The 23,645-nt window shown below is 32.5% G+C and overlaps 1 protein-coding gene across 2 annotated transcripts in view; it reads right to left on the reverse strand.

The window, feature by feature from the left end:
* The window catches only part of LOC126886626 (pickpocket protein 28-like), a 46,018-nt gene extending 29,729 nt beyond the window's left edge, over positions 1-16,289 (reverse strand). For both annotated transcript variants that reach the window (XM_050653620.1, XM_050653619.1), the window contains exons 1-3: positions 16,137-16,289; positions 9,447-9,689; positions 2,856-2,952 (exon numbers count right to left, since the gene is read on the reverse strand). In XM_050653620.1, the coding sequence (XP_050509577.1) occupies positions 2,856-2,952; positions 9,447-9,689; positions 16,137-16,264 (468 nt within the window). In that variant the 5' untranslated portion in view covers positions 16,265-16,289. The remainder of the gene's footprint in view (positions 1-2,855; positions 2,953-9,446; positions 9,690-16,136) is intronic.
* Between the last annotated feature and the right edge of the window lie 7,356 nt (positions 16,290-23,645).

Genomic DNA, 23,645 nt, shown 5'->3' on the forward strand with positions numbered 1-23,645 from the left:
TTAGAAACTACAGAAATCACTCTCACGAATGACTTATCCATCCTCAGCGAATACCTTAAGAAATGGAGACTACAGCCAAGTACTACAAAAACTGAAGTATCAGCTTTTCATCTAAACAACAAGTTGGCAAACAGAGAATTGCGAGTGTATTTTAATAACAAGCTGTTAAAACACAATAAATACCCGAAATACCTTGGGGTTACTCTAGATAGAACGCTCACATTCAGAGAACACCTGACGAAAACAGCAGCAAAATTGAAAACACGCAACAATATAATACAGAAACTCTGCGGCACTACATGGGGGTCCACAGCATCAACATTAAGATCCTCTGCTCTTGGCCTGATATATCCGGTGGCAGAATACTGTGCTCCAGTGTGGCTAAATAGCAGGCATACCCACCTGGTCGACACCCAACTAAACCGTACTATGCGTATGATAACAGGCACAATTAAGCCCACCCCTACAATGTGGCTACCTACCCTTAGTAATATAGCACCACCCAACCTACGCCGCGAACATGCATTGGTTAAAGAATATAACAAAATAATGGACAGTCGCCAGCTTCTAGTCCACAACGACATCCCCGATATTCTTGGAAACCGTCTCCGATCCCCCCTCTACAATCTGCTCAAGCGCTGCAGCAATCCAACTTTGACTTAAATACCCGATGGAGAGAAGATTGGGAAAGTAGGACAGATCCGCATTACCATAGTCTACCGGACATCATAGGGAAACCTGGCGAATTTGAACGTCCCCGTAAGATTTGGGCAGCCCTTAATCGAATTCGAACAAACTGTGGAAGATGCGCCGACTCCCTCCACAGATGGGTTAAACTCCCCTCGCCTTCTTGTGACTGCGGCGCTGCAAGACAGACGATCAGTCACATTGTTCAGGACTGCCCACGCAGAGCATACATATGCGACCCTATAGACTTTGTAATGGCAACCGAAGGGTCAATCGAATATATAAAAAAATTGGACATCTGTTTGTGATGCATTGTATAATGCATAAATCTAAATATATTCTGTGATATACTTAAGCCATACGCTAAATAAAAACCCAGTATACAATTACATTTGCACTTCCACCAACAGTATTACTACATAAATGTTCTTAAAGAATAAGGCTATAACATACTAAAAAATCACTTCAATCGGATAACAGGTTTAGCAAATTCGAGACATCAAAAATGTCCCATTTTTAGGATGGTGCGTTAATTTTGTTGCTCAGTGTATTATTATTTATTAAAAATGGCTTTAGCAGTACAGAAGAAAAATATCATTGTTATTATCTGGTTAACAGAGTTATACTTTTTTAAAGATCTAACTTTAAATATAAGTAACAAAATTAAATAAAAAACATACTGCAAAAAGAAAAATAAAGGTGTCAGTTTTTTTGAGCATATTCGCAGGTTATTTTGAATGAAGCAATCACATAATATACTGTCTTATCTCGACAAACGATGCTTTATATACAGATCTTAAATAAACAACTGTTTATGTTCGGTGCATTTTTGATTTTGGTTAACCTTATAATGACACTAATAGTGTCATATAACCACAAATATTTGAACCATAGAAGTAACACTTTTTGAGATATGATTTTCTAGATTTATTATACTGTTGGTGCAATAAATCCGTTTTTATTATTATTTTTTTAAGTTGTGACATTATTTGAGTAGAGGTGCGATATTTGTAAAACTAAGAACTGTAATATAAAGTTCTTGTATTTATCATGTTCTGTGAAGTTTGTTGGTCAACGTGTCAGTTCTAAATTTTCACAAAAATAGTCATTAAATGTTTATCTATTCAAAAGATTATTTTTAACTTTATGGTTTAACCCGGGGTATACCCAGCTGCAAATTTTAGAGAAGTGCGTTTATTATTGAGGACGGCTTAAACGGTATCGGTACAATAGACGGACAAACGCAACATCTGCTGACGTCAGGCAGCAGCCTACTTTGTATTACTAAGTGACTAAAAACACAACACCAAAAGACAGTCGTTGTAAAAAACTGCAAAGATCTCCTTAACAACGGAGTCAAAGACAATAAGGTCTCTTTTATATAGGTGCTGGTGCTGGGTCATGAAGGGGTGCATGGAAATGAACGAGCAGACAGGTTGACAAAACAGGGCTCGAGAGAAACTTTTGAATGCCCAAAACCTTTCTGTGCATCACTAAAAATGCTACGAGAAATGAGGTTCAGAAATGGCTGATAAGGAATCATCAAAAGAAATGGCGAGCCACTCAATGGCAAATTCAGACTAAAAAAATAATCAAGCATATTGATAAAAAACTCTAGAACAATTTAATATGATTTGAAAACTCTTAATAAACGAGAGATCAAAAAGGTCACTAAAATGGTGAATGAACATTGCTGTTTTAGAAATCACCTATACCAACTACATAGGTGCAGAAAGTGCGAAATTGAAGAAGAAAATGTGATACACATACTATGCCATTGCAATGTGCTAAGTGGTATAAGGCAGAAATCCACTGTTCAACTGAATTTGGCTCTACACCACTATGTGCTAACAGGGTTTTTTGAAAATATATATTATGTAGCAAATTTATTTAAATTTAGCAATATATTGTTTTTGTTATATTTAATTATCCCTTATTTTATAATATTGACGAATTATGTAATTTCAGTAAATTGTATTAGGTAGTTATTTTTTTTTTCTCTGACTCTTTGTAAGCTTTATATCCATAAAATTGTAAAATTTTCAATGGCAATAATCATATTTCTATTATATTCTGTCCTCTTTGCACCGAAAAACCTCATCCTTTTTTGAGTTTTAAGTAACAAAATATAAAATATTGCAAGAAAAATGTAGGGATGTCTTACTTACCTTAGCTAATACTTTGTAAATATTTTCATCTATAAATTTTCCCTTCGCAGCATGCTGGGTGTCACAGACTAAACTTATGTAGTTTAAAATATTTTGTCTATAATTCAATATATTTTTTTTATTTTACAAGTTTTAGATAAATGAAGCAGTTGACAGTAAAAGTGATGTAAGCATTTTCTAGGAATTAATTAATTAATTAAAATTAAAATTATACAGTGTGTTATTTCAATTTGAAAAATGCCAGCCTCTATAATTTGGTCCTTATAGAAAATCTAAAAATATGCAAAAAATACATCAAATTTATTTTAAATTAATATTTATTTCAAATTAATACGTGGGGGGGGGTGTGACATTTGGTAGACCAGTTTTCAACGAAATTATTCAACCCGCTGACAGAAATAACCCCCAAAATCTTTAATGGAAAGAAGGGTTGATATCTCATTTTAAAGGTCGTTTAACTCACTTTTCAAAAATACCACATAAATTTTATTTCTTTTCAGTACTTTTGGAAAAATCTTGGACTCAATACTCCATATTTTGGCGTTTTGCACTCACTTAATATCTTTAGGGTTTGCTTGATTTTTTCAAAAATACTATAAAAATACTCACATACTCCAATACATTACAAAAACTTTTGGGGTTCTGAACTCGATAAAGATCCCCCCCCCCCTTTTCCGTTAAAGATTTTGGGGGTTGCGAATACTTACGAATATTTTTAGAGTTCTACTTGATTTTTCCAAACATACTCCAAAAAATACTCAAAATACTCTAATACTCCGAAAGTTTTATTTGATTTTTCAATAGTACTAAAAATAAATATAATGTAATGTGGTATTTTTAAAAAGGTGCTTGAACGATCTTCAAAATGAGGTATCACTAAACCCCCTTTCCATTAAAGATTTTAGGAGTCGTGTCCGCTCCCGCTAGAGGGTTGATGTAATTTAGTTGAAAAGTGGTCTACATAATGTCCGCCTCCCAAATAAATTTGACGCGTTTTTGCATATTTTTAGATTTTCTATTGGGACCAAATTAGAGAGGGTGGCTTTTCAAATTGACACACTTTATAAAATTAATATTAGACATATAAATACTACGCTGCTAAGACATAATTTTCCTGTGCTAGACGTCGAATTAATTAGCAAAATAAAACCAAACTATAGGAGGAGACCACAAAAATCAAGTTAGTGCCAGTGGCGGCTCGTGACCTCAGTATGCGGGTAGGCAACACATATACCTTTATATATACTCTATACTCTACTATACTCTACATCTTATATACTCGTATACCTATATACACAGTGTGTCGCATTTAAGATGAAGACACCCCTATATTGCGGCTATCAAAATAAATACAGATTTAAAATTTTGCTACCTACTGCGAATTTACAAACAGGGCGAATTTTCGATATTTTGCTTCGCGTTAGAGATATCGGAAAAAGTTATTTTGAAAAGTTGTTCCAAATATTATTCTAACTCCACGTACCAAATTTCGTGACAAAATTCGCACTTTTAATTTTTTCAGTATTTGTAGTAAGGATCCTAAAAAATACAATTGGCTATCCCGAGATGCAGCTCGAGACAACCATTGCCGAAGGCGCAAACAAATGTAGCCTAACCAAGCCCCAAAAAGTTCCCGGAAATTCTCGTTCACTAGGGCTAGACAAGCCACAGCCACAGTTACAACAGCGCTGTGCTTAGCGTAAGAATGAGAGACGCATATCATTCTGTTCTGTTCTTTAGGTTAGGGGGATTTTTAAGTGCCTGACCATAGGATAGTGCCATAATTTAGAAGTCAGTACTACTACTACGAGGAGCGTACAATAATTACAACTTTGAAGAGAAATTAAAAAGTAGCTTTTTTATTTTAGATACTTACGCATTGTGTCAAAATTTATAAATTACAATTTTGAAATAAGTAATTTATATTAATGAATAATTTATTATTGTATTGTACATTTGAAGAGGTTAGGCAGCGCCTACCTTGCCTACCCCGACGGGCCGCCCCTGGTTAGTGCAGTCACTGAAGGTGGATATGAGCTATTACCTCCGATTTCGTTGAACCTCCATCGATTTGCATGAAAATTGGTGAGTGGTTAGAGGATATCTCAAGGAACAAAGGTGATATGGTGCCAACTTGCGCTTTTACCCTGGGTGTGGATTACCCCCTCCTCGGGAGTGAAAATTAGTTTATTAAAAATAACCCCACAATTCGATAGAGGGACAAATTATCAGGAAAATTGGTTTTATAAAGTTATTAAAATAAATCAAAACTTTTTGAGTTATTAAAGATCAAAGATTTTAATTGTTCGTGAGAAAAATGCATGTTTTTAACCGATTTTTCATAAATAACTCAAAAACTATAAGTTATTACAAAAAAGTTGTTATTATTAAAATTGAGGCTAATAAAAAATCAAATAAACTCCTTACTAGAAAAACCTTTCAATGGTAACTAAAAGTGTGTTATAGGTAATTGAATGTATATTTCTTTCGTCGAGTACTCAAATCTAAATATTCAAGCTTAAATACAGGGAAAATGATGCATTTTATAACATACACTTATTAAACATTTGTCAAAGTTCTTAGAAATATCTATCAAATAAGCCCTCGAACAAGTTGATAGCATTAAAATTTATGCACCAAAAATGTTTCAAAATTTATCTTTTAAAAATTTTTCCAAAAAATGTTTCTTTGTAAATAACTCCGTTAATTTTTAAGATGTCAGGTTCACCTAAAAACTAATTAAAAGTTGATTCCAAGAGCTATTAAAAAACGTCAAAATTAGACTTTTAAACCTCTTACTTTTTAAAAAAATAAAAGGTTAAATGGCCCCGGTTACATGGTTCTCGCAGCAAAATTGAAATTTTAAACGTTTCTATCTCGGTTATTTTTTGCTCTACAGAAATAGTAAAACGGGTAAAGTATATTGAGTATTTTTGGAGTTATTATCAAAAGAAAATGAAAAGTACGATGATTTTAAAAATTCTGATTTTTTTAAATTATATCTTTTTTTTTCAAAAATATGCATTCTAAACCGGTCAAAATGGTTGAAATCATTAACTATGTTAACCTAAAGAAATTCTTGTGAGGATTAATACAAATTTTAATTTTTGTGGAAATGGCGTATGTTTTATTTTTCACTTTTTCCTAAAAAAATCGAAAGGCTTCTCTTATTTTTATCATAACTTACTTAATTTTGATGCTATTAACTTCTACTGTAGCTCATTTGATAGGTATTCCGAAGTACTTTGACAAGTGTTAAACAAGTATATTCTATAAAATGCATCGTTTTCCCGTTATGTAAGCTTGGATACTTAGATTTGAGTACTCATCGAAAAAATATACATTCAATTACCCATAACTCACTTTGAAATAAGATTAGTTTAGTTCTTTAAGTGGGGAATGTATTAAATGTTTTATTATCCTTAATTTTGGTAATAATAACTTCTTTACAAACGCTTATAGATTTTGAGTAATACGTGAAAACCCGCTTTAAAACATGCATTTTTTTTTAAATAAAATCTTTGATATTTAATAACTCAAAAAGTAATTATTTATGTTAATAACTTTATATAACACATTTTGCTTAGAAGTTGCCACTCTATCGATTTCTGGTATTATTTTTAATAAAAAAAATTCACCCGCGAGAAGTGGTGGCATCCACCCCCAGGGTAAAAGCGCAAGTTGGCATCATGTCACCTTTGTTCCTTGAAGTATCTTCTAACTACTCACCAATTTTTATTAAAATCGATGAAGGTTCAGCCAAATCGGAGGTGAAAACCTTCAGTGACTCCACTAAGTGGTGGATGTTGAAAGAAGGTCTAAGCAGGGCAAATATAGTAGAAAAAATGTGTCTTTGTAAAAAAAAGATAGTGAGAACCTGAATTGGAAGTGATTATATAATTTGAAGGAAAATTGTCAGTATCATTAGATATACTTCTATTGAAATACTTGGAAAAGCCTCAGAAAAAAGTTTTAAGGGTAAAGACCCACATAACAATGATGTTCACATCATGTTCTAAGCATATCCTACCAACATTCGTCGAAGTATATCCTTTTTAGTATATGCGTAGTACAAGCATAGCATGTACCATAAAAAACATTCTAAATTTCATGTTCTTTGCATGTGCTTCAAAGAATATTCTTGCACCGAATATACTAAGCACATTCGTGTACGTAGTATCTCAGAATGTTCGTAAAAGTTTATTCTTAGAATATACCTTAATCAAATATTCTTAGTATATGCGTAAGCATATGGAAAAGTATATGCTTAACACATATTTGTATATACTTTTAAAATATCTTAAAAAGAATATACTGTATGTACCTATAGGAAGAAGAATAATGTTAGCCTATAGATTATCAACTTCGCGTTAAGAATAATTAATAAAATTTAGGTATTTTGGTAGGAACTATACTGAACTATCTAATTCATTTTTTTAAACCGTTTTAATTGTATGGTAAAAAAGTTTAAAACTTAATTCTATTGAAGAAAAATGAGAAATTCTCGTTTCGTTTTCCATTGAAATGAATATACCATTTTTATTTAAGTTTATACCATAAGTATTTTTACCTATAATTTTCGGGAATCCGGAAACGGCCATTCATTGTCATTCTGAGACTTGCATTGCATATTTTATACCTGCACAAGAGAAGGGGGTAGGTAACAAAAGGGCAAAATATGAAAATAGTTTCCAGTTAGGTTAGTACAGTTCTACATCTACAGTTAGGTTAGGCATTTATGTCTCGCTGTTAGGACGAAGCGAAGACAAGTATTTCTAGCTACAAGGACTAAAACATTTTTAAGAACATAAAAAGCAGCTTGAAAATAATAAATTCATATTGGTACTTCAATATTTCCTAAATACCTAGTAAGTAAAAGTATGTATAATGTATATAGATACCTATAAATTTTAGTAATTTACATACATATTATATATATTTGGCTATTATATAATATATAAGCAGCATTTTTATTTTGATGTGCACATAATAACTAAATATATTACTTATATTTTATATATTATAGGCTACTTACCCATATAATATTTATTATACATAGGTACCTATATAACTAACTAAAGTTTATATATTTTATACTTACTTTTTACGTAATATTGTAGAATGTAATAACTACATTCTCATATGCAATTAGAATATGTAAATATAATATATTAGTAGAACCTATAGGATGAGATTGGGTGATGTTGAAAACATACCTTTGAGAAATATAGCACATCCTTGTAATATTCTTCCCATATACTAAAAATATGTGCGATAGTACATTCTAAGTATATAACTAGAATGTATATAGAACTTCCTTGGAATATTCTTCCCATATACTAAAAATATGTGCGATAGTACATTCTAAGTATATAAATAGAAGGTTTATAGCACCTCCTTAGAACCTTCTAAAAAGTATGTTCTTGGTATATACTGAAAAGAAGTGCGGTAGTACATTCTAAGTATATACATAGAACGTTTAAGTACTGTAATGTAGTATATACTCAGTATATGCTTTGCACATTCGCAATGGTAATTACGCATATTCTAAGTATATACTTTTTCTGAAAAGTATGTTCTATGAATCTACTAAGAACATGAAATTGTTATGTGGGGAGACCTGGTGCTCAAAAGAAGTTCAAGAAAAATAAAGGAGAGAGTGTGTACCTAATAAAGCCCAATTTATCTTACGACGCGACGGGACGTGGACGGCACGTGCCATAGAACAATAAAAGGCACACGTTCCGGTGTCACCCCGTTCCGTTGTTCGATAAACTAGCCAATGCTTTTCGTATCAGGCTATGCTTTAACGTGCCCCTTAAGACAGCTGTGTCGTCTACGTTGCGCGCGAAGGTAAATCTGCCATAATTATGGTGTCCTCCACAACCACGGAAAAACCCAGTACCTTCTGATCTATTACATATACAGGCAAGATATCAACAAAAATTGTCAAACACATAAAAAAGAAAGGAATAACATCAGCTTTCAGAATATACATCAGCAAATAAATTAAGAACAATATGAGCCAAAAGAAAAATAAATTACTTACAAGTGATACACAGAAACTTGCATGTAGTGACTGTGCAAAAACTTACACCGGTCAACTGGCAGAACCTTTGACAAACGTATAGCAGAGCACAAAAAGTTTTTCAAAAATAGAAAAACAGGTTCTACTACGTACTTCACCTTCTAGATCATAATTATTGTTTTAATGAACAGTTTCAAATTTTTCATAGTCAAAATAAAGACCTTAAGCTATCTTTTATAGAATCTATGGAAATTATTAAATTAAAAAATACAGATATAATTCTGAATGACCAACTTGGGACAAATAGCTCCCCCTCCTGAACCTATTCAGTTATATATTTTAAATTGGAGACACATGGTAAATCAGTGTTTTATTGTTAGATAATTTACTTATTAGTTTAAGAGGTTATGGTAAAAGAGGTGGAGAGAGATTAAGATGAAGACGAAGAATATCATGTACACCACTGTGAAGCGAAACTACTATTCGATATATAATTTTCTTAATAGTTCATTTTATTAGCATACATCACTTTTGCTCGCAATGGCCAAGTTATAAGTACTTACTCATCCTCAGTTAAAGACTTCTTATCAACAAGTTTTCTTACTACTTTTGTATGATTATATAAAGACTGGTTTGTCTTTGATTCTGGACATATTGTAACCGCTGGAAACGGTATGGAGTATATTGGAGTTTCTTGGGTAGCAAATGTCACAATTACTGGACTTCGGATCCATTTCTGATACACTTCTAGAATAGCATAAACACAACTTGATAATGCTATAGCAAATACGATAAGCCACCATATCCTAAAAAAAATAATTTCACTTAATTATTAAATATAAGCATTAGTAATAAGCCAAGAAGTAGAAATGGACTTGGAAGAACTAGCGACATTTAGACCAGGAAAACAGACAAATGACAACCTATACGTAATATCATTAGGAACCTAATGGAAAAAAGCATAAACACGGGGGAAAAACTAGTTTTAGCATTCATAAACCTAGGAGCAGCATTTCACTTGATAGAAAGGAAAATTATAGGGAAATGCTAGAGGAAAATATATGTGCATAAACAAATATACAGGGTGTTCGGTAGGTCGATCGAAATTTTTTAAGGGATAATAGAAGACGCCATTTGCAAAATTTTTTGCTAATAATGTATCGCTCAAACTGTTAAGGTTTTCGAAATAAAGTTAAATTTGTCAATATTCGACAACCGTCTATTTCACGTTTAAAAATTATCTAGGCGTACTACCTCCCTGTTTTACGAATGGAATAAAAATGTAAACCTACAACACTGACTCTTCGCATACAATTTCCATCAGCTATCGTCATTCTCCGAACGCATAACAAACCAAAAACAATCTACCTGCTATGCTAACAAACAATCTACCTGCTATGAAGTGGTTTATTTTGGTTTATAAACATGGTTATTGTATGCGTATGAAAGGTGCGTTTTACTGTTTTGATATCCGAATTGTGTTTGGAGTTGCATTAACAACGAAGGGTTTTTGCAATCTGAGCAAGTAATACGTAAGGCATTTTGTATGCCAGGGAAGTATCTCGCATAGATAATTATTTTTAAAAATAAAATAGACGAGCAGCCTTATTTTCGAATATTGACAAATTTAACTTTATTTCGGAAACCTTAACAGTTTGAGCGATACATTATTAGCAAAAAATTTTGCAAATGGCGTCCCCTATTATCCCTTAAAAAATTTCCATCGACCTACCAAACACCCTGTATGCATACATTGATAAAAATTATAGAAAAAACTTTCAAACAGGTAAAAGGAAGAGTACAAATAATAGGGGAATGATCGGAAGAATTTAATTAGAAGAGCGGTATTAAATAAGAGATATTAAACAAACATAAAAATATACACAATAGTGGTACCAACTGTGCGCAAGTCAAAACTGGACAATTCTGGAAAAAGATCAGAGCAGGATAAATGCAATTAAGATGAGACACCTAAGATGAATAGTTGGAAAGAGAAAATATGATAGATTAAGCAACGAGACTATTAGGAGAATGGTCAACCAAGAACCAATAATGAATAAAAGAGCAAAGAGACCAATGTACTGGTATGGGCATTTGATGAGGATGCAACCCAACAGAATTACAAGAAAAGTCCAAGAAGCCTAGAACATCGTAAAACGAGAAAAGACAGACCAAGAAAAAAAAATGAACATATCCTCCTCTCTCAGATTCTTCCACGTACCACACTTTGGGCCTTTCCGAATTGCAAAGAAAGAAATGTCACGGATGAACTAGGGCCATCTACCAAAAAACAAAGTAAGTTATCAATCGAAGTAGAACAGAAAATGACAATAAATATCGTCTCCATATTGTAGATGTGGTAGATGGCCCTAGTTCATCCGTAACATTTTTTTCTTTTCAATTCGGAAAGGCCCAAAGTGTGGTACGTGGAAGAATCTGAGAGAGGAGGATATGGGACTACTGATGAGTGGGAAACAACTTCCGAAACCGGTATAGACTTTTCCTGCACTCTCAGATTTGACCATAGTATTATGCAGCTGCTGCATTTTCGTGTTGCAAAGAAATTGAGAATGTTTATACATTTTTAATTCATTTACTATTTTGTTTGAGTATTAAGAAATATTTCTTGTTGGAGCTTTTACCACGCTGAGCAGATGAGTTGTGTATTATTTAAAATTCTCTCATCTTAATTTCCTATATGATTTATAAATTTTGAAAATCTCAGGAGGTGTAACCAAAGAAAGTACTCCACCTGTTGTCAATCTAGTGGTATGGAGAGGATATTTATTTTCATTTTCTGTGCTACTTCGATTGATAACTTACTTTTTTCTTTTTTTTTCTTTTATTTTTATTTTATTAAATTTATTAATTTTTTTTTCAGATAAGTATTCGACATTTGTCATCTATCTTTCTTAGAGGTAGCAGATATAAACTAACTGTCTAAAATATCGTTAAGTGTTGCAGCTACGAGGGATTGAGTTGGATCAGAACAAAGTTTTGTCAAATGCAGCTGAAACAAAATTTGTTCCACAAACGTATGCAAGTGCGGGAAGGCAATGATTATGACATCAAAGCACTCCATGGAAAAATAAATAATAATTTTTATAACTGATGTATATCTGCTTTTATAAAAAAACCAGTGATTTTTTTATAATATGCTTATTTGTATTACCAATAGTCCATTTATTGCTGGGCCAGGCAGGAGAAGACACTCTCGTGGCTCCAAAATCTGCGGAAGTGGTTCAGGCTCACATCGGCCGAACTATTCAGAGCTCCCTCAAGCAAGATCAGAATTGCCATGTTAATAATAATAGTGCCACCTTCGCAATGTACACGGCACTTGAAAAATAAGAATCATTTTATTTAAAAAAAAATGAAGGCACTCCTAAGAGTGCCGACAGAAGTGAAAACTTCTTATAGTAAATAAATTACGAGCTCAATGCTTTTTCCTCATCCAAAAAGAAGTGCTATACCTACATTATATACGCGATGCGTATGCCCTATGCTATTAATGTATACATACACGAAATTTATATACGTACAAAATTTATTTGAGCGAAGTGATGACGGTCGCAAATTCAATACTCTTCCCCATTCAAGAAGTGCACAACGTCCCTAAAGAAATTTTCAATTCAAAAATTTAATTAATAAAGACATCCAAAGAATATCTTGGGAATGTACTCCAGACATCAAAAGACGCCTAAAAGGATGCAACTACCCTGCAGAAATTAGAACGTTGGTATACGAAAAACGGAAAGCACGAGGAAAATGGTTCCAAAGTAGAGCTCCTCAAGATAAAACAATTGTAAATAATCTCACCCAACAACTAAAAAGAGAGATAAAAGAATTTAAAGAAGAATCCACTAGGACATACCTAAACAACCTAACGAATGATAGATCCACAGAATACTCACTATGGAAGGCAACCAAAGGATTAAAAAGACCAATAATGCAAATACCACCCATAAAAAAAGAAGACGGCACTTGGGCTAGAAGCAGCGAACAGAAAGCAGAATGCTTTGCTACACATCTAGAGAAAATATTCCAACCGCATCAACAACAACAACAAGAAGAAGCATTACAGAGCAACCATTTGCAAGAGGAAGAAAACGTAATGCCAGTAACTGTAGAAGAAGTAATAAAAGAAATCAAGTATAATTTAAACCCGAGAAAAGCTCCTGGCTTTGATGTAATAACAGGACAAATATTAAAACAGCTCCCAAGAAAAGCAATTTTCAAGTTGACCTATTTAATTAATGCTGCGATCAGATTAAAATATGTTCCTTCATTGTGGAAAGTGGCGGAAATAGTAATGATACCAAAACCAGGCAAACCACCACATATAACCTCCTCCTATAGACCAATATCACTGCTACCCACAATGTCTAAATTATTTGAAAAGCTTCTCCTCATAAGATTGCAACCAATTATAGTAAACAAAAAATTAATTCCAAATCACCAGTTTGGCTTTAGGCAGAGACACTCAACTATAGACCAACTTCACAGAGTCACCGATATTAGAGGAAAGAAAAGTCTGTTCAGCTTTATTCTTAGATGTTGCCAAGGCATTTAACAGAGTTTGGCATGAAGGACTATTTCATAAATTAGAGGCTACTCTTCCAAAATCATACAGACATAATTAAATCGTACTTAACTGATAGATATTTCAGAATCAAGCAAGATGATGCTTATTCTGAACTTAAAGAAATAAAAGCCGGAGTCCCCCAGGGTAGCGTATTGGGCCCGGTCCTATATCTCCTTTATACATATGATCTACCAGAATTCGATAACTACTGTTTAGCTACCTTTGCCGACGACACCGCAATATTAGCAGTAGGTAAAGATAACGTAGAAACAGCGAATAAACTGCAAAATGCGATGAGCAAATTCCAAAAATGGACTAAGACGTGGAAAATTACATTGAATGAAAGCAAATCAGTACATGTTGATTTCACTAATAGAAAAATTCTCTACGCACCAATAAAAATTAATGGACAAGACATGTAAAGGAAAAGAAAGAAGAATTAAATATCAAATATAAAAAATTGTACTGGCTACTGGGAAGATACTCAGGGTTGTCAACGTATAACAAGATGATAATCTACAAACAAGTTATAAAACCAGTATGGACGTATGGTATCCAACTATGGCGATGTACAAAAAAGACAAGCTTGAAAATAATACAGGCTTTTCAAAACAAAGTATTAAGGGGCATAGTTAATTCACCCTGTTACATCCGTAATGACGACCTCCACAAGGATCTACGAATGGAGCCCGTCGACAAAGAAATCAGAAAACACGCAGAAAGTCATGAAAAAAGACTTCTTCTCCACGAAAATATTGAGGCCATCCAGCTCCTGGACAACTCAAACCAGAAAAGAAGACTGAAGAGGACCAAACCTCACGAGTTGGTGTAGTGCGACAAAGCTAATAGCGGAGCATTGCGCGACTAGTGTACAAGCAACGTTTTGGTGCAGTGCGTGATAAAGTGAAAAGCAGCGCTTTGTGTGATAGTGCGCAAGCAAAAAGTGCCCCAGTAATAATAAAGACAACTAAGAAGATATCAAAGGGTGACTCTTAGATATTAAGTAGTTAGTAAAATAGGATAGATAAAAAGTTACTCATTGGTCAAAGATTGTAGCACTTAGCAAATAAAAAATATTCAAAAATTTATTTTGTCGAAGCGATGGCGTTCCCTAATTTAATACTTTTTCCACATCCAAAAAGTGCACAACATCCCCCAAGAAGTTTTCACTTCAAATTTTTATTTCGTCGAAGCGATGATAGTCGCGATGACTGTCGCTAATTTAATACTTTTTCCCATCCAAAAAGTGCACAACGTTCCTAAAGAAATTTTCAATTAAAAAAATTATTTCGTCGAAGCGATGACGGTCGCTAATTTAATACTTTTTTTCCCATCCAAAAAGTGCACAACGCCCCGCAAGAAGTTTTCACCTCAAATATTTATTTCAAACGCCCCTCAAGAAGTTTTCACTTCAAAAATTGATTTCATCGAAGCGATGACGGTCGCTAATTTAATACTTTTTCCATCCAAAAAGTGCACAACGTCCTAAAGAAGCTTTCACTTCAAATATGTATTTCGTCGAAGAGATGACGGTCGCTAATTTATTATTTTTTCCCATCCAAAAAATGCACAACGTCCCTAAAGAACTTTTCACTTTAAAAATTTATTTCGTCGAAGTGATGACGGTCGCTATTTTAATAACGTCACCCCATCCAAAAAGTGCACAACGTACCTAAAGAAGTTTTCACTTCAAAAATTTATTTCGCCGGAGCGATGACGGTCGCTAATTCAATACTTTTACTCTATCTAAAAAGTGCACAACGTCCCCAAAAGAAGTTCTCACATCAAAAATTTATTTCGCCGAAGCGATGACAGTTGCTAATTTAATACTTTGTCCCCATCTAAAAAGTGCACAACGTCCCTATAGAAATTTTCTCTTCAAAAATTTATTTCGTCGAAGCGATGACGGTCGCTAATTTAATACTTTTCCCCATCCAAAAAGTGCACAACGTCCCTCAAGAAGTTTTCACTTAAAAATTTATTTCTTCAATGACGGTCGCTAATTCAATACTTTTTCCCATACAAAAAGTGCACAACGTTCCTAAAGAAATTTTCACTTCAATAAATATAGGTACGTACAAACTTTATTTTGTCGAAGAGATGACGGTCGCGATGACGGTCGCGAAATAGAGCCTTTTTCCTTATCCAAAAAGAGGTTTTTGGATAGGGAAATTTTATTTTAAATTTAAATACTTCTATACAATTTTTGTATACATACACATAATATACAGTTGGAAAAATGAAAGAATACCCATGGACGATCACATCAATCACTTATTTTGTATTTGCTGTCTTTTTCTATAACAAACGTTTGTTATTAATAGAAAAAGACAGCCAATACAAAATAAATGATTGATGTGATTGTTCATGAGTATTCTTTCATTTTTCCGACTGTAGACTGTAGATACGTACAAAATTTATGTTGTCGAAGAGATGGCGGTCGCGATGACGGTCGTGAAATTAATGCTTTTTATCTATCCTAAAATAGGTTTTACATTTACTTTAAATTTTAATACTTCTATACAATTTATATACAAATAATATAATATAGCATAAGCGATGATGGTCGCGATGACGGCCGTGATAACGGTCGCGAAATCAATGCTATTTCCCTTATCCCAAAATCGCACAACGTCCCTAAAGAAGTTTTCACTTCAAAAAAACTTACTTCTCAAAATACGTTCTTTTTTCTCCAATATACGAAACACCATGAATACCAGTGGATTTTGAATACTCTCTAAATAAAATTCCACAACTTGTACAAAACGGTTTTTTCGCCGGGCTTTTCTTTTCCATCTTGGAATACGTGTGCTTTCGTACCGCGAAAATGGAACAAATAATATTTTTTTCGTGTCCTTTCTATATTAATTTGCCTAATTACATTTGTAATAAACTACCGGGTGCGCCTATCCTATCTTTCCAAATCAAAATGATCGCGGTAAACAGGTTAATTATATTCCAGGGAGGCATACGGAATTTAATTTAGTTTTTTCATTATACGAGTAATAAAAACTGCCAGAAGGATTTGTTACAAATTCTTCTCTTGTCTATAGGGCAGTCAATGAGGGTATTTGGCTCCGAATTCCATCCTACTACATCGATTTACTTGATATTTTCACAATAAGTAGGGTAAGTAGTTTCACATGAAACAAAGTCTACCTTATACCGATGTGCGCTTTTATCTTGGGGGTGGTTCCCACCCCTTCTCGGGAGTGAAAAATGTTTTGGTTAAAATAGCCACGGAAGAGGCTAGAGAACCTATATTTTAAGCAAAAACTGTTCTGCAATTATTTTTCGAAAACTTAATATTCGTGTTTGAAAATTGGCGATTTTCATTGAAAAATGACACCTTTTTGGACGGATTTTTGTGAATACCTTAAAAACTATGCATCTAACAAAAAAACTATATGCAATATTTCTATAGGTTATAAAAAACAAAGAGATTCGTTTCTTCATAAATCTTCTAGTTACAATGGAAAGAGGGATATAGTAGGTAAGAAGAGTTTGTTTTTTTTTTGCTGCATGCTGAAATCGGTATGTTCAACGTGAAATAACAGAGAAACGGTCGATTTTAGGTGTATAATGATATTTACAACTTTTATAGTGCTTGAAAAGACCTTTAAAATGAGCAATACTAAATGTCGATTACATTTAAACTAAGCGAGATATTCTGCAAAAAAGTTGATTACTAATGTATTTTAAGAAGAAATGAGAAGTATATTTAACCCCTCATCCATCAGAATTTAAATACATCGTTTTTCTTCTACAATACGTTTTATTATAATGTTATTTATATGTTCAAAAAGTTGGACTGGTTTAAAATAAATAGTTTTTGAAAAAAATAAGATCAAATTATAAAGCGCATTTTTAAATTTTCTTAAAAATCTTCCATTCTCTCCATGTAACTCGAAAATGATAAGAGATACGAAAAAAGGATACCACACAAAAATGTAGGGTTTTTTCAGATAAATTTTTTTTTAACTTTTCATTACTGTATCTCTTATCATTTTCAAGTTACATGGAGAAAAAGAAGTTTTTAAAGAACATTTAAAAAATGCTCTCTATAATTTGATCTTTTTTTTTTCAAAAACCATTCATTTTAAACCCGTCCAACTTTCTGAACATGGAAATAACACTATAGTAAAAGGTATTGTAGAAGGAAAACGATGCATTTACATTTTGGTGGATGGGGGTTAAAATTACTTCTCATTTTTTCTTAAAACACATTAGTTATCAATTTTGTTCGCAGCATATCTCGCTTAGTTTTAATGTAATGGACCTTTAATATAGCTCGTTTTAAGGGGCTTTTCAAGTACTACAAAAGGTATTGGTAGCATTATACACCTAAAATCGACCGTTTCTCTGTTATTTCATGTTGAATATACCAATTTGAAAATGCACCAAAAAACAAACTATTTTCACCTACCATATCTCTTTTTGTATTATAACTAAAAGAGTTATGGAGGCAAGTGTCTCTTTGTTTTTTATAACTTACAAAAATGTTGAATATAATCTTTGTTCTTGAGTTGAGACTTCTGAGCTTCACCGATGAGGCATAAGGATGCTGAAATAGCTATATGGAGATGGTGGTCCAACTCTGAATCAAATATAAACAAAACCTGCCTTGATCTTTTTTATCATAATCTTTTTAGTTAGATGCATAGTTTTTAAGGTATGTATTCGCAAAAAACCGTTCGAAAACGTATTAAGTTTCAATGAAAATGGCCAATTTTCAACCACGAATAACTCAAAAAGTATCGAGTTTTCAAAAAAAAAAATATAAAACAATTTTTGCTTAGAATTAAGGTCTCTAGCGAATTCCGTGATAATTTTAACAAAAAAATTTTCCACCTCTGAGAAGGGGTGGGAACCACCCCCAAGATAAAAGCACACATCGGCATAGGGTAGACTTTGAATTAGGAGATAAGTAGAGGCTAGGCCCAAAATTTCATTAAAATCCATGCAGTAGGATAGAATTCGGGGTAATATCCTATTCTTCCTCCCATTGACTGGCGTATGCTGCAATTATTGTCCGATTTTTTATTAAATACATTATTATAAATAATCATTTCGTTGTAAAACGAAACAAGAGCCGTCTTATATTTCAGTTCGTTCCGAGAGTGCCATCTAGCCCTCTAACCGGTTTCAAACCTTGTTAGGTTGTCATCAAAAAGTGCATACAGGGTGAGTTTTTAGTGCGGGATCGGTCGATAACTCCATTATAGTATAAAATATCGAGAAAAGTTATTTAAAAAAAATGTAGGCAATGATATTCTCCACGCTTGGAAAATATGTCCATTTCTACGGGGTGATCAGTAACTGCGTGGTATATCAAACATATAATTTTTTAAATGGGACACCCTATATATTTTTTCATATTTATATTCCCCTTATAATTCTTGTTCATATAATATATAGTTTTGCATTACTATACAGAGTATTTAACAAGTTATGGCCATTTTTATTTCGAAATCACTATGAGATTAACACCCTGTATATAAAGAAGTAATTCGTAGACAATAATTTGTTTTATGTAATAAGATAAACAATATACTGTAGTTTTTAAATTAAGTCCAATTCAAAGCATTGACGAATATTTGTATACAGGGTGAACTACAAAACCAAATTACGATTTTCTCTATGTTTTTAAAGGGATCACCCTATATTTTATTTTTCAACATTATTGTATTTAATATACTCTTTCATTTTTATATAGCATTCCCTATATCTAAACTGATTACTTTCCGAGATATTTTTAGTTTTCTTCAAATTATTTCGGGAATACATTCAATTTTTCTAGTAGAAATAAGTTAGTATTGAGTGATAATTAAACAAAATTATTTTTATTAGATAAATAACTAACACAAAATATAAACCATAGCAATATGCAGTGAATATACCAATAAATGTGATATTAAGAAATTATCATATTTCCCTAATATACAAGAATCGTAAAATTCCTACAAAAAAAACTTTGTATTGTATATAATAATATAACAAGATTATTTTTATTCAATAAATAACTTACATGAAACATAAATCAAAACAATATACAACTGATGTAACAGTTTTTAGATTGGGATATCAACAGCATTCTAAGCCAAGAATTTTTTAGTAGAACATTCATTTTTATAAGCACTTTTAAACTACAAAACAAAATTACGATTTTCTCAATTTTTTTTTAATAGATCACCCTATATTTTATTTTTTTTTTTTAAATATTGTATTTATGATACTCTTTCATTTTTATATAGCATCTCCTATACCTAAACTTAGTTTCTGAGATATTTTTAGTTTTCTTCATTTGCCGGGAATACATTCAATTCTTATAAATATAAATAACTTAACAAACAAGTATTATGTAATAATATAACAAATATTTTCATTCAATAAATAACTAACAAAAAAATAAAAAACCATAACAAAATTTAATGAATGTACCAATTAATGTGATGTTAAGGATATAAGTCTAAAGTAAATGTTGAAAATGACCACTTTCAACGTCTATGCAATTTTGTAACCGATATTCAAATGACCGAGCCACATTTCTAACATTTTTCTAAGTCAATATTATTAAAAGCTTCTTTTATTCTATTTTTCATATCATCAAGCGTTGTTGGATGCTTCTGGTATACAAGGTTTTTTATATAGCCCCACTTGAAAAAAATAAATTTTGGAAGAACTGGAGCACCGTCGTATAAAAACCTCAACCGTCAAAAAATGTGGACCAATCACATAATCTCTAACAATATCACCTTAAACATTTATAGATCACCTAGTTTGAGTGTTAACAAAGTAGGCATTTCTTGATGCATATTAATGAAATTTAATATGAAAATTATATTATTAATAACTGCGGGTCACAATCTGCAATTAGGAATGTGTTACTAAAAACTTCTTGGCTTAGAATGCTGTTGATATAATAATCTAAAAACTATTAAATTAGTTGTATATTGTTTTGATTTATGTTTTGTGTGAATTGTTTATTAAATAAAAATAATCTTGTAATTTTATTATACACAAGATACCTATATTTTTTTTGTAGGAATTGTATGATTATTGTATATTAGGTAGGGAAATATGATAATTCCTTAATATCACATTTATTGATACATTCATTGCATATTGCTATGGTTTATGTTTTGTGTTAGTTATTTATTGAATAAAAATAATTTTGTTTAATTATCATTCAATACCAACTTATTTCTACTAGAAAAATTGAATGTATTCCCGAAAGTTGAAAAAAACTAAAAATATCTCCGAAAGTAATAAGTTTAGATATAGGGAATGCTATATAAAAATGAAAGAGTATAATAAATACAATATTTTTGAAAAATAAAATATAGGATGATCCATTTAAAAAAATAGAGCAAATCGTAATTTGGTTTTGTAGTTCACCCTGTATACAAACATTCGTCAATGATTTCAATTGGACCTAATTTAAAAACTACAGTATACAGTGATGAGCGCGCTAATAACCGGCAAAATAGCTCAAAAGATGGAAAATGTATTAAGTTGTCAGATAAAAAGAAATGCAACTAGTGGAGGTGGGATTTTATCAATATTTACTTATAATTTACATTACCATTATGGATAGTTTCCACCTTTATACCTTTAAACGTCAGCTAGTTAACTTCGGTCATAATCACGGGTCATAATTCTACGTATGACGTTCTTTCAAACCTAGTTTTAATAAGTTATGTATCTCTTCTTCTTCTATTGTTTATTGGCCTCTACCTGTATGGGTATTTGGCTGGTCCATCGTCTTGGAATAAAGGAAAAATCCCCTATTCACCTAAAATTTATAGTTGATATCGGACAAATACAACAAGGGTAAAATCTTTTCTCGTACAGGGATAACTGCCGACCATTACACAATCTGCTTCTATTTCTTCTTCTCGTTATTTAGTTAATTGGCAATTTCGAATTGTCATGGGACAAATACAACAAAGGCAAAAACCTTTCTAGCTCAGGGACAACTGCCGATCATTACAAGATTTCCCTGGTGTAAGCTGGGAGAATTATCCGGAGGGATAAAACCCAATAAAGGAAGAAGAAAATGATCATTACAAGATTGCGTAATGTGGCCTCAGTTAGTTGAAGTGAAGAACCCAGATGATTACAAACTGTTTATACAAAAGATTGTATTGTTATTTTACCTAGATTTGAATTATCTAGTAATCTAGTCGTATGTAATTTTTGACATATTGTTCAAATTATTTATTATTTTATCCATTCATTTCCAATATTTTGCTTTCCTCATAACTACGTATGACGTTAACATGGCATTACCATTTTTTTTATTTCGCATAAAGTAAAAATCAATTGAAGACAATAAAGCAAAATAAAAACAGTTTAATTAGTAGTAATTTTTTATTCTAAAATTAATTTAATTTCTACCATGATTTTAGACGTCTCGCATGTCACTACAGAACTGTCGAAGGTTGTTTCAAATCCCATATTTGTGACTTTTTTTGCAATAATTAAATATTCAAATTTGGAATTATTGAGTTATTAACTCTAAATTGTAGATGGTTGATTTTTTTTCTTTTATTCTAACAGGATGAGCTGGCCAAAATACCCATGTAGGTAGAGGCTAACAAAACCAAAGAAGAAGAAGAAGATATACATAACCTGATAAAACTGAGTTTGAAGGAACGTCATACGTAGAATTAGAATTATGACTGAAGTTAACTAGCTGACGTTTAAAGGTATAAAGGTGGAAACTATTCATAATGGTAATGTAAATTATAAGTTAATACCGATAAAATCCCACCTCCAGTAGTTTCATTTCTTTTTATCTCACAATTCAATACATTTTCCATCTTTTGAGCTATTTTGCCGGTTATTAGCGCGCTCATCACTGTATTGTTTATCTTACTACATAAAACAAATTATTGTCTATGAATTACTTCTTTATGTACAGGGTGTCATATGTCAAAAATGGTCATAACTTGTTAAATACTCTGTATAGTAATGCAAAACCCTATATTATATGAACAAGAATTATGAGGGGAATATAAATATGAAAAAATATATAGGGTGTCCCATTTAAAAAATTATATGTTTGATATACCACGCTGTTATTGATCACCCTGTAGAAATGGACATACTTTCCAAGCGTGGAGATTATCATTGCCTACATTTTGTCTAAATAACTTTTTTCGATATTCTATCTTCTTCTTCTTGTAGTGCCTATCCGTTTCGGATGTTGGCGACCATCATGGCAATCTGCACTTTGCACACTGCTGCTCTGAAAAGATTTGTAGTGGTTGTATTGAACCACGTTCGTAGATTTTTCAGCCAGGAAATCCTTCGCCTTCCTGGTCCTCGCTTTCCCTCTACTTTTCCCTGCAAGACCAGTTGCAGCAGTCCATATCTCTCACTGTTCCTCATGATGTGACCGAGGTATTCGATTTTGGCTGTTTTTATTTTGATTAACAGCTCTTTTTCTTTTTTCATTCTCAGCAAAACACCCTCATTAGTAATGTGGTCGGTATAAGATATCTTCAGGATTCGACGATAAAGCCACATCTCAAAAGCCTCAATTTTCTTGCAGGTGGCGTCTGTGAGAGTCCACGACTCAACTCCGTACAACAGTATAGGAAATATATAACATCGTAGTAATCTGACTTTTATGGGTATCGACAAATCATGACATTTGAACAACTTTGCCATTTTTTGAAATGCAGATCTTGCTTTCTCTATCCTACATTTGATTTCTATAGAATGGTCCCAATTTTCATTGACGTTCGTACCAAGGTAGGTGTATGTATGGATACGATATTCTATACCGTAATGGAATTATCGACTGATCCCGCACTAAAAACTCACCCTGTATATGACTATCTCTGAACAAACTGAAACAAATCTGACTGCTAGTATAGAATTACAACAAAACAACGTGATACGGGTCTCTTGGAGACATCTACTTAAAACAAGCGAAAGTTTTACTTTAATAAAATTAAAATACTATTAAAAATAAAATTCTATTAGGACCAAGTTTTCTGGTAACACCTTTGTGGTTTCTAAAATTTGCGAACCAACGAATGTTGGAGCAAATAAGGCTGAGGGAGATCTAAAAGGCTGAGGGACATCCCACTTCTCGCATATCCAGAGCGGTAAAATTACAACGAAAAATGGTCCCGCATACAGCGCATACTCAGTTGGGAGTAAA

The sequence above is a fragment of the Diabrotica virgifera genome, chromosome 6, assembly GCF_917563875.1.
Source record: "Diabrotica virgifera virgifera chromosome 6, PGI_DIABVI_V3a".
Classification (NCBI taxonomy): Eukaryota; Metazoa; Arthropoda; class Insecta; order Coleoptera; family Chrysomelidae; genus Diabrotica; species Diabrotica virgifera.